Here is a 12,486-nt window from a genome sequence, read left to right on the forward strand (position 1 = left end):
CTTTTCCATGTCGGTACCTTTCAGCCCTAAATAACACTAACACCTGGCAAAACTATACTTCTCCACATTTGTTTGAATTTATAATGCAATGTGTCTCAAACTCTTTTGTGGACTGGCTAGATAAGACCTGGGCTTCCTCGCCTGCGGGATGGACCACTGGTCTGACCCAGCAGCGGCAGTTCTTAGGTTCTTCCACTATTGACCTCAGCCTCTTTACTAAGAAATAGGTCTGTTAGAAATGGCAAGAGCTGCAGTCATGAACAGGTTAACACATGCTGCCCCTCAGCCAGTTCATTCCAGGCAGGTGCCAACAGTTCTGGGTGGATGTTGGCACCTGCCTGGAAGGGCAGGACAGGCCATCTGAAATGCTTAGCAAAAGTAGTTCATATCAAACCCCCTTCTTTTGGGATTTGACCTACGTAAAACATATCTGTGTGCTAGACATGTTCACTTATATTTCCATATTGTCAATAATGTCACCAAATGTGTTCACTGTTCACACACAGATCTTGTACTTTTCTGTAGATGCTGATACGCCACAGAGTGAATAATCTTATGTAGCAACATCTTCTATATGTGTACAAAATAGATTAGGAAGCAACAAGAAAGTTGGCCCTGGTCCCTCCACCAAAAGAACGCAACCAAAACACAAAAGACTTGTGGAGAGTTGATAGTCCAGACGAAGGCTTTATTAGGAAAAATAAATAATCCACATAAAAAGGTTTAGGGCCTGAACCACTGGAAACGTATGGACCCAACACCGTCCGTGTTTCGACACTATTGTCTTCTTCAGGGGTCCCTATAGGTCCTATAAGCAGGCTTGTGGATTCAATAAAAACCAAAAGCTCTGCGCTGGTGAGATTTACTCAATAGCAATGGTAAGTAAGATAGATTAGGTACAGAAGGATTCTCTTTTAGACAGCTGTTATTTATTTCTACTATTTTATTTAGATACTTAGGGCCAGATTCTAAAATCGGAGCAGCGCTAGGTACCATAATTGAAGCCACCTAGCAACGCCTAATCTAAATGTAATCAAAATCGGGTTACCAGACGTTCAGATTGCCTGGACATGGACAGATGGCTTTGTCTGGGTTTTGAAAAGCGTTCAGCTGGGAGTGGCATTGGGACGGCATCTCGTTACACTTGCGCATTCACAGATGCCCTCCCGATGCCACTCCGAACAAGTGAACAGGTTGAGGGGAGTGGGGCTGTGGCATAACAGTGCGTGACTTGGGCATAATCGGGCTGGGTGGACCTGTGGGCATAGCCATGGATCCGGATTTTACTTTCATAAAATCTGATAACCCTAGCTTAAATGGTAAAGCAATTTGACTGCGCCTTTGAAATTAATTAGTAAAAAAGAAATTAAAATTAATAAAAGTTTAGCTTAGAATTCTGTGTTGCGCCTAGGTGTGGTTAGGGGCGGAGAATAGGTGTGGTTGACTTATGTGTTGCCAGACATCCAAGTTAGGCAGTAAATTAGGCCAATGAAAAGTTGGTCTAATCTAGCTGCGCCTACCTTTAGGATGCCTATGTCCACTTAGCCGCCACTAGACATGACTCTATAAATGGCACCTAGCGGTTGATTGCAGTTGATGTACAAGATGCAGGCACTGTTTATTACAGAATTAATGGTATATAACCTTATTACCAAACAAAGGACCCGACACGGTCCGTGTTTCGGACAACACTTCTTCCTCAGGGGTCCATGGTAGATAAGGTATTGAGACAAACAGCAATAAATGGAATGAACGAGTGCCACTCTAACTCCAGTACTGAATACAAAGTTGCATCGCAACTTATCTACCATGGACCCCTGAGGAAGGAGTGTTGTCCGAAACACGGTCCGTGTCGGGTCCTTTGTTTGGTAATAAGGTTATATACCATTAATTCTGTAATAAACAGTGCCTGCATCTTGTACATCATCTGCAGTTTTTGTTTTGTTTTGTACTTGCTGCTTGGTTTACTGCAGTCTTCGTTGGATTCTTTTTGTGTACCTAGCGGCTGATTGACAACTGTGCCAAGCAGCGCCTAAAATGTAGGCACTGTTTATAGAATCTGACCCCGACTGCAACCCCCTTTTTTCCAGGATTACTGGAACTGCCTCTCCATGAAATGTAACAATGCAATAACTGTGAATTCAGAATGATTCAAATGCAGAAGGCGGATGTTGTCTTGTGACAAGAAATATAAATCTGAGGCATTGGGTGTGTTGTGTTTATTCAGGAATGGGAGTTATGGGACAAAGAAGGTGAGGTGGGGGCTGTTGGAGGCTTTTTCTCCTGATCTGATTTTAAAAATGACAATTAGTGAAGCCCTCAGCTGTGTTTCAATTGCTTGTTTATAGCTCATTGTGAGACTGCAAAGGCCTCCTGTCCATTCCTATAGGTCTTACACTCCAAACGACCTCAAGATATTTCCTGTATCAGATCATGCCGACAGTGCCTGAAAGAGAGCAGACTTAAGATGACGCCTGTCAGAATAAATAAATTTAATTTTAATAGCCTGATTTAAGATGGGTAACAGGACAATTATGAAAACTATATAAATAAATATTTCATGACATCTTGCAGCTACAAATTATGCAAAACTTCAAATAGCAATAGCCAAAGAATGATAAATCAATTCAATGTTTCTATAGAAGTCAGGCTCAAACTGAGACAACCTTATAATTCAAAGCATTTCTTAGATTATAAATACCAAGCAAGAATAAAGCTACCCAAAAAGCCAGGTCTGACACTTCGTATGGAATTTCATATCAGAAATCGATTGCTAATCAATTCCAAATTAGCCCTACCTGACTATGTAAAACCCTCTCTCTAGTCCTACGGGCCCTGTGCAGTTAGTGTAGATTCAAGCGTGCTATAACCATTTACACCAGCCTGTGTCAATGTCTAGTGTGCATTAAAACAGCCAGATGTGGTGTAAATCCTGTGCATTAACTGCTCAGTGTGGGATTGGGTGTGGAGTGGACTGCAATTTGGGTGGGTTTTATTACTACGACCTCAGTAGGTGGTTTTAGGTTCATCCACACTCAATGGCTGGAGTGTGCATTAATGGGAGACACACCCATGTATATACCTCATCAGTGATGTACGCAATGCCACGCACATCATTAGAGATGATCATATCTAAGAGGCAGTGTGCATACGGCACCTAACCGCTGGCGCACAGTTCAAATGCACCTCCTTGTCGAGGTTGCACTCAAATCGTAATCTTCAGCTCTAGAGAGTTGACAAGCCAGCTAAGGCCCACAGTAACAACTGAACTGGGAAGACTAGCGAGTCTTGTGCTCTTTAGCTGCCACCACAGAGATACCCATTTTCTGGAACTATTGAATTTAGTGAACGTGAGCTGGATATTGTCTATCTGTAAAACATCAGATGACACTGACAACTTTTACTTTGAACCAGGACTGGCTCCAAAAACTCATCATAGTTTGGAGTTAGCAGTGGCTTTCCATGTTTTAGTCCATCTTTCCTCTGTTCAGTTACCCCTGACCCTGCTCCTGGAATCTGATTTCATTAAGTCAATATATATAAACCCTATAGTAGGTGTTAGCATATGAGACAAACACACATGTTCCTTTGGGGCCAGGGAAAACTTGTCTGTAGAATTGCAGCATGTCCTTCCTGTGCTCAACGAACTCCTGGCTGTCAGCCTCGACGAGCTCCAGGAATGGCCTTTCAGCAGGGACAGTGCTGCTTCTGCAAGGTCTTGTCTGCAATCACAGGGTGGGAATCTAGCTGCAGGCTCCCAGATGGACTCTCCCGATACAGGTGCATGCTGTTCCGCACCATCAGTTCCTTGACCATTAGCAGGAAGACTTCCTCCACATTCTGCGCGTCCTTGGCAGAGGTCTCCAGAACTGCCAAGAGCCCGTGCTTCTCTGCCAGAGTGCATGCATCTTCAAACAGGACCTGACGGTTCTCCAATAGATCTGCCTTATTCCCTTTAAAGTGGAGAGAGAAAAAGAAATGACTTTCTGCTTATTTATTTCTCATTTAGAGGAGAAAATGAATAATTTCACTTCTGCAGGAATTGTAATTGAAAGAGAGAAAAGTAAAAACTTGTGTGCAGTTCTCTAAGAGAGTGGGAACCATTGTAACCGTATAGTGTGGAACGTATCTCTAGAGATTTGCAAACTTTTCTTCTACGGCCCTCAAGCTGGCCTCCTGGAACATGGAATGGTAAGTGTTAATTGATTCAGGGAGGAAGGGGAGCTAAACACTGCAGGGATTGATGGGAGTCTACTGATTGGGGTGGGGGGGGGGAGATGCCCACACATCCTCTGGTATCAGACAGTACAGGAATTGGTAGGTGTCCACTGATTTGGGGAGAAGGGGAAACAAACACATGTCCTCTGGTTCCAGACACTACAGAAAATGATGGGTGTCCACTGATCCGGGGGGAGGGGGGGCTCACGCTTCTTCTGGTCCCAGACACAGCAAAGAATGGTGTGTGTCTGAGGGGGAGAGGGAATTCACACATGTTCTCTGGTCCTGGACACTGCAGGGAATGGTGGGTGTCCACTGATTTGGAGGAGGAGGGAGGAGCTTGTCTTTCCTCTGGTCCCATACACTACTGTAATCTATTGTTTTAGCTAAGCGGCACCGTAACTGGGAGTGGTGGGTGCTTACTGGTTAAGAGGGGGAGGGAATTTCTCTGGTCCCAGACACTGCAAGGAATTCTGTAGCATACAATTAGGTCTCCCACCGAAGGGCCAAATGTGAAGAACAGGCCAGTGATCGACAGAATTCTACTTTTTCTTTGAATACTATTTAATCAATTGAAATTACTTACCAATTAACATCATCACCACATTAGCTGCCCCATATTTTTCAACTTCATGGATCCACTGTGGAACAGATTCAAACGTCTGCCGCCTGCTGATATCGTAAGCTATGATAGCACCGTGGGCACTGCGATAGTAGCTTTGTGTTATGGTCCGAAAGCGTTCCTGGCCAGCTGTGTCCCACACCTGGATCTGCAGAGGAGACAACATAACGCTGTAACTTCTCCACAATGCATCTCAACGTGTCTAATGCATTTCCGAGCTAATTCCATCTTGTCACCGGACTTCTTGCTCAAGGTTGCTTTGCAAATATCTCTTTCTTGGGCACTAGTCTCCGGGTTGTGTCTTCCTCTTTTAATAGCGTTCACAGTACGCCAGACTTTGTTCCAACAGTCTGCTAGATTTTCACGGGACCTCAGAGCTGCAAGAGCATCATTTCTATGGGCAAGAACCAGAGGCACTAGTAGAGCTGAGTGTGAGGTTTCCAGCAATGCATTTCCAGACCCTGTAAGAGCTGTAATACCTTTCACCATCTTATTGAACGTGCCTGGCCCGGTGCACACCTTTCTGATCCCATGCCTTCCCTTCTTCTAGGGTACATTATACATGTTGTCTATTCAAAGCAGATGTCTCCTCCCCCCTGTCCTGCTGCAACTATAATAACTCCCCCTCATTAAACACACTACTCATCTTGCGAAAATAACACCTCCAACAGCAGACAGCCAGTGGCATAGCGAGGGTGTGAGCCCCCCTCCCTTTCCTTCCTCTGTACCTGTAGTTGAAGTTGTTGCTCACAGCGGTCAACAACGTGCTCCTTGTGATCCGTCGGCTCTCCCTCTGATATCACTTCCTGTGTGTGGCATCAGCAGGAGAGCTGACGGGGTCATGAAGAGCACATTGTTGACTGCCGCGAACAACAACTTCAACTAGAGGTATGGGAGAAGGGAAGGGGGCACCGGCGCCCGGGGAGGGGAGGAATGGGAAGAGGCGGGGCGCCCCACCTCCCCTTACTACGCCACGGCAGACAGCTGTCGATAACAGCGCTGTTTGCTGAATCTGACCTCAGAGCACCATGTATAGAACAGCACATAGAGGGAAAATCTATACATGGCAGCTAAACGTAGGAGCTGGAAGGCATCCCATGAGTGCCTAAGTTAATTAAGAAATGCCATTTAAAACGGCAAAAAAAAAAAAAGTTAAAGCGCCTATTGTCACCAGAATTGCACTTCCATAGGCGCTTTAGGCCCCGTAATGCCACTGTGGGTGTGGCTGACACCGGAAGTGGCATTAGGCAGCCTAAAATGCCTACATAGGCACAATTCACAACAAAGATAGGTGCCAGGAATGTAGGCCTGGAAGACCCCCACCTACTGTACATTTCTGACACTTATCTTTCTCGGAGGCGTGAATCTGTTTACAGCACCGTCGCTTGAATGATATGCAATTGGTGGCCACTTTTTTTAGGCAGCTGCCGATATCGGCGCCATATAGAGAATCCGGGCCTTAGTGCTTAGTTTTTCAGCAACCAGTTCTGGGCGCCATTTACTGAATTTAGCACTTACTGCAAGAAAATGGGCTGCCACAAAACGCATTGAGGCATTTTGCACTATTGTCCTGTTTTCCATACAGTAAAAATAAGACACTTGAAGAACCCCCTCGGATACCACACACTAATGCAAATATCAGGGCACGACCTGAAAGTCAGAGTAGAAAATGCCCCAAAAAGGTGCCCCAGTAAATCAGGATGCAGAGTTGGGGAAATTCCTGCGTAAAACTAGAAAAGGTATGCGGCAATGATCTCAGCCACAGTAAGAGTGGATAAGTGCACTTCATCTGCTTCCTCCTGCATAAAGGTTCTCAGGTTTTGAGGGTGCCTAATATCTGCTCCCCCCCCCTTAAGGGTTCTTACATTTTTGGGGAGCACATTACCTACCCACCATAAGGATTCTCCTGATTTGAGGGTGTCTTGTACCTGCTCCTCCCCCAATAAAGGTTCTTACATTTTAAGGGCGCATGTTACCTGCCCCCACAAGGGTTCTTATGTTTTGGAGATGCACACATCACCCACCACCCAAAAGGATTCTCATGATTTGAGAGTGCCTGATACCTGCCCCCTCCATAAGGTTTGTCTTGATTTGAGGGTCCTGATACCTGCCCCCCATAAGGTTTGTCTTGATATGAGGGTCCCGTAGCTGTCCCCCATAAGGTTTGGCCCTACCTTTATTTTCTTGCCCTCAATGTCCAAAGAACGCACAGTGAAATCCACACCAATGGTATTCTGCTGCTTCTCAGTGAAGAGACGAGATTTGAAACGATGAACCACACACGTTTTCCCCACATTTGAGTCTCCTATCAGGATAATCTTAAAGAGGTAATCGAAGGGATCCTCTGACCCAGAGCTCCAAAAGTGCATCTTCAGGCTCCCTGAAAAAAAAAAAAATGCAGAAGCACATAGAAACAACTAGATTTGCACCCCAATATCTGCTCCACATCATACAGCTGTGCAAATTGCAGCATAGTACCCTTCAGCTATTCTCCAGCAAAATTTACTCAGAGCTTAGCCACGGAGTGATCTACACCAAAGCTCACAGTCAGCACTCAGTTAAAGACATATACTGTACTGGATTTCACTTTCGAGACTTCCCCTTGTATTAGAGAAACACTGAAACAATGGCTTCTCTGCCTCTCTCCTGACTAGTTGAGACAAGGAACTCTCTTTTGCACAGAAACCGGTTCATATCTGGACTTGAGCCACTGCTGATCTGTTCCTTGTAGGAGTTTCACTTTTTAATCTGATCTGATACTGCCTTTTCTGTTGCCTCAGCAGTACTTAGAATCAACCTCCGTCTCATACGCATGCAAGCTCTGCATTTTCATAGTTATAAACGCACTGCTCTCCCAGCTGTCCTTCATCCTTCCCCCATTTTCTGTACAGTATGAGTTTGTTCACCTGTTGCTTACCTATGTGCTTATTTTAGCTGTCGGAACAGGTAAGACTCCTGCTGCCTCCAGCACCTCCAGCTGCCTGATGGGAAATGTAGTTCATTCCTGTGTAAACTGAAACTGCATGCCCCAGGTGAGAGGGAGGCAAAGTCAAAGCTTTCCCTGTGAACAAAGCAGAAGGGTTATCATTGTAATCCATGTGAAATGTTCATAAACAGGCATTCCAAAAAATAATATGATACCTTTTTAATTGGACTAAATTAATACATTTTTGGCTAACCTTTCAAGGATAGAAGCTTCTTTCTCAGCTCTGAAGAAGGGTTACCTTTGAAAGCTCATCATAAAATGCATCGAGTTAGTCCAATAAAAAAGGTATTGCTTTATTTCTTCAAATCAGGGCAATATGAGCAAAAACATGACAATATCAGAATATTTACATGAAATAATTCCAATGACAGTCTCAGTAGGAAATGGTAGAAATGGAGGGGAAGGGAGGAGAAACAGGGAGAGATGGATGGGTGATCAGAAGGTGACAAAGAGGTAGAGTTTTATAGTTTTGAATGTGATAGGAAATCCAGATATTTATTAAGTACTTTCTTGTTGATATCAAAATATTTTATAATTTGAAGTTGAAAAGTCTTACGTTCTTGAATTGCTTAATATTCTGACCATATAAGGTTATTGATGCAATGCTCTGGTCCTGAAAATTGTCCCTCACAGAGGAATCACCTTGGGTTGCTTTGTGGTGTCTCGTGTGCTGCCTGTTAAAAATGTAGGATCTTCTCCTTCTTCCTTTTTTTCTTTCTGTTTATTAGAAGACAGATCCCTCCATGCTCCTTCCATCCTCCTTGCAGATTACAAAACCACTTTCTTCACCCAGCTGTAGACGGAACAGAGAATTCTTTCAGCTGGTGGTCACAAAGGTCCTGTTGTATCTGATTCTTTATTCCGGGTGGCCCGAGGAAGAGATTCTCTGGAATTTCTGAGAAAAAAATAAATAAATCTAAAAGCACCCACCCCCCTCTCAGGCTCAGAAGTTACAATCTTTAGCTTTCAGTTAAAATACTACTGTGTTCAGTTTTGTTGGTTCACTGATGAGGTCTCACACCTAGTCAAGGACAAGAAAAGAGCATTTCTTTCATACAAACGCACCGGGGAGAAAGAAGCTAACATTGAATACAAGACAAGGTCTGCAGCGGTCAAAACAGCAGTCAGGGAGGCCAAACTTCGAGTGGAAGAAACTCTAGCAAAGAACATTAAAAAAGGGGACAAATCCTTCTTCAGGTATATTAGTGACAGGCAGAAGAACACAAACGGGATAGTACGCCTTAGAACAGCAGATGGGATTTATGTGGAAACAGATTCCGAAAAAGCCAAACTACTGAACGATTACTTCTGCTCAGTCTTTACCTGCGAGGCACCTGGACACGGGCCACAGCTGGAAGCAAAGCCAAGCAAGGAAGACCCATTTCAGAATTTTGGGTTCTCACCAGCTGATGTTTACAGCGAACTGTCAAGACTCAAGGTGAGCAAAGCCATGGGACCAGACAAATTGCACCCACGAATGCTCAGGGAGCTGTGCGATGTCCTGGCGGAACCGTTAACCATGCTCTTCAATCTCTCCCTAAGTACAGGGAGAGTCCCCCTGGACTGGAGAACAGCTAACGTCGTTCCTCTGCACAAAAAAGGTTGCAGAGCGGAGGCTGCAAATTACAGACTAGTGAGTCTCACATCAATAGTGTGTAAACTCATGGAAACACTACTTAAATGTAAATTAGACACGATTTTGGATGAGGGGAATCTAAGGGATCCTAGTCAACATGGATTCACTAGGGGTAGGTCATGCCAATCCAATCTTATCAGCTTCTTTGATTGGGTAACAGGAAAGCTGGACTCGGGAGAGTCTCTGGACATAGTGTACTTGGATTTCAGTAAGGCTTTTGACAGCGTCCCACACCGTAGACTATTAAACAAGATGAAATTGATGGGGTTAGGTGAGACACTAATTGCATGGGTCAATGATTGGCTGAGTGGAAGACGTCAGAGGGTGGTGGTCAACGGCACCCTCTCTGAGACATCGGAGGTGACCAGCGGAGTGCCACAGGGCTCGGTCCTGGGTCCACTCCTTTTTAACATATTCATAAGGGACTTGACCCAAGGGCTTCAGGGTAAAGTAACTCTATTCGCTGATGACGCCAAACTATGTAATATAGTAAGTGAAAGCAATCTGCAGGATAGTATGACGCAGGATCTGCTTACGTTGGAAAACTGGTCCTCGACATGGCAGCTGGGCTTCAACGCTAAGAAATGTAAGGTTATGCATCTCGGTAGCAGAAATCCATGCAAACCTTACACCTTAAATGGAGAAACACTAGCTAGGACTTCAGAAGAAAGAGACTTGGGAGTAATCATCAGTGCAGACATGAAGGCCGCCAAACAAGTAGAGAAGGCCTCATCCAAAGCAAGGCAACTTATGGGATGTATCAATAGAAGCTTCGTTAGCCGCAAATCTGAAGTCATAATGCCACTGTACAGAACCATGGTGAGACCTCATCTGGAGTACTGTGTGCAATTCTGGAGGCCACATTACCGTAAAGACGTGCTTAGAGTTGAGTCGGTTCAGCGGATGGCCACTAGGATGATCTCGGGACTCAAGGGTCTCTCGTACGAAGAAAGACTAAACAAATTGCAGCTCTACACTCTAGAGGTGCGCAGGGAGAGGGGGGACATGATTGAGACATTTAAATACATCACGGGACGTGTCGAGGTGGAAGAAGACATCTTCTTTCTCAAGGGCCCCTCGGTCACAAGGGGGCATCCATTCAAACTCAGAGGAGGGAAATTCGATAGTGACATAAGGAAGTATTTCTTCACAGAAAGGGTTGTAGATCACTGGAACAAGCTTCCAGAGCAGGTGATCAAGGCCACCAGCGTTATTGACTTTAAGAATAAATGGGATGCCCTAGTAGGATCCTTACGAGGGTCGAGTTAAGGAACTAGGTCATTAGTACTCAGACTTAATGGGGTGGGTCAGTAGAGTGGGCAGACTTGATGGGCTATAGCCCTTTTCTGCCGTCATCTTTCTATGTTTCTATCTCACTAGGGACATAAAAAGGCCTGATGCAGTTCAGATGAAGGTGCAAAATTGGTCCAGGGTTTGCAGCAAAACACATATGAGAAGAGACTGGAAGACCTGAATATGTATATCCTAGAGAAAAGGAGGGATTGGGGGTGGGAACCTCTTTGATGAATCTCTTCATGAAAAGGTGGTTAATAAAGCCCAATAAATAAATAGGATAAATACACTTAAATATTTCAAGGGATATTACTACAAACAAATCTCTTCCAGAGGTGGGAAAGTGGTAGAACTACTGGATGTGAATTGAGATTAAATAACATCAGGAAATACTTTTTCACAGAGAAGGTGGAGATGGTTAGAACAAAAACTGACAGAACAAACTCACAAGGGATAACCACAGAAAGAGGAGGGAATCAAATCAAAATAAAACTTAAATGACCTCAAGGCTATTAAGGTGCTATGGGTTGGAGAAGCCTTTAATGTAAGGTTTTTAGACCATCCCTCTACAGGTGCGAAGATTAGATTTGATCAGTGAATCACAAACTGTGGGCCGCGGCAAGAGTTGTTGACACCAGCTGACTACCTGCAGGATGTGCCTCTTGCACAGTCAGCTGGCACCGGAGCCTCTCCTCCTCCACAGCACCTCTACTCCTGTCCACATCTCTCCTGTTCCCCCTCCCCCCCCCTGCCCTCGAGCCACGGCCACCTGTTTAATGTGCCATGGCTGGAAATAGTTTGCGAGACACTGGATTAGATCTTTGCAATGGCAATGAGAGCTTTAATGAGTAGATGAGGCCAAAGGTTTGAGATTGAAAAAGCACTTCACATAAGTATGACATGCTCCCAATGAGTGAGAGAAGGGGCTCAAAAAGTGAGAGAGAGCCTTCAGGTGACTGTGACACACTCCTAATGAATGAGAGAAAGTGCTAAGAGAGTTTGACATGAGTGTGATACTCTCCTAATAAATGAGAGAAAGGGCTCAGAGTGTGAATGCCTTGAAATGAGTGTGACACAATCCCAATAAGTTAGAGAAGGGGAATACAAAAAGTGTTAGAGCCTTCAAATGAAACTGATAGACTCCTAGTAAGTGAAAGACAGGGTTGCAAGAGTATGAGAGAGCCTTCAAATGAGTGTGCCCCCTCCTAATAAGGAAGAGACTCAGAGGGTGTGACAATGAGGGAGTCTTCTGATGAGTGTGACACACTCCTAAAGAGTGACAGACAAGCTTAAAGAGTAGGAGAGCCTCCAAATGAGTGTGATGCACTCCTAACGAGTGAGAGAAAGGATTCAGAGTATGAGTCTTCAAATGAGTGTGACACATTCCTAATGAGAAAAGGAGAAGGGTAACCAAAAGAGAGAGTGAGAGCTTGCAAATGAGTGTGAGAAGAGACTCAGAGCGTGTGACAATCAGGAGCCTTCTGATGAGTGTGACACATTCCCAATGAGAGAGAAGGGTATCTAAGAAAGAGAGTGAGAGGCATCAAATGAGCGTGCCCCCTCCTAATAAGTGAGAAGAGGCACAGAGGGGGTGACAATGAGTGTGATGCACTAATGAGAGAGATGGGTCTCCAAGAGTAAAAGGCTTCAAATGAGCATGCCCCCTCCTAATAAGTGAGAAGAGGCACAGGGGGGGGGGGGTGACAATGAGTGTGATGCACTAATGAGAGA

At 44.7% G+C, this 12,486-nt stretch overlaps 1 protein-coding gene across 3 annotated transcripts; it reads right to left on the reverse strand.

The window, feature by feature from the left end:
• Window positions 1-2,483: 2,483 nt before the first annotated feature.
• On the reverse strand, window positions 2,484-11,493 carry RAB19 (RAB19, member RAS oncogene family). Of its 3 annotated transcripts, none has more exons than XM_033950783.1 (6): window positions 11,402-11,493; window positions 8,469-8,721; window positions 7,758-7,901; window positions 7,015-7,220; window positions 4,805-4,988; window positions 2,484-3,953 (listed from the first exon to the last, which is right to left on the reverse strand). In XM_033950783.1, the coding sequence occupies exons 4-6, from the start codon at window positions 7,207-7,209 to the stop codon at window positions 3,688-3,690; spliced, it is 645 nt and encodes a 214-aa protein (XP_033806674.1). In that variant the 5' UTR covers window positions 7,210-7,220; window positions 7,758-7,901; window positions 8,469-8,721; window positions 11,402-11,493; the 3' UTR covers window positions 2,484-3,687. The 3 variants fall into 3 exon arrangements, with proteins under 3 accessions (XP_033806674.1, XP_033806675.1, XP_033806673.1); XM_033950784.1 differs by having other exon boundaries at window positions 8,469-8,619; window positions 11,402-11,487; XM_033950782.1 differs by lacking the exons at window positions 7,758-7,901; window positions 8,469-8,721; window positions 11,402-11,493 and adding an exon at window positions 7,688-7,752.
• Window positions 11,494-12,486: the final 993 nt, after the last annotated feature.

This window comes from Geotrypetes seraphini, chromosome 7 (assembly GCF_902459505.1).
Source record: "Geotrypetes seraphini chromosome 7, aGeoSer1.1, whole genome shotgun sequence".
Lineage (NCBI taxonomy): Eukaryota > Metazoa > Chordata > Amphibia > Gymnophiona > Dermophiidae > Geotrypetes > Geotrypetes seraphini.

What these genes read in the sequence shown, in the direction of transcription:
- RAB19 (XM_033950782.1), bottom strand. Translation starts at nt 7,709, where the DNA reads ATGAAGGACAGCTGGGAGAGCA. An exon ending in TTGAGGGCAAGAAAATAAAG is followed by an intron (nt 4,989 to 7,014) that starts GTAGGGCCAAAC and finishes TCTCCTCTGCAG; the next exon opens with ATCCAGGTGTGGGACACAGC. An exon ending in TGTGGTGATGATGTTAATTG is followed by an intron (nt 3,954 to 4,804) that starts GTAAGTAATTTC and finishes TCCACTTTAAAG; the next exon opens with GGAATAAGGCAGATCTATTG.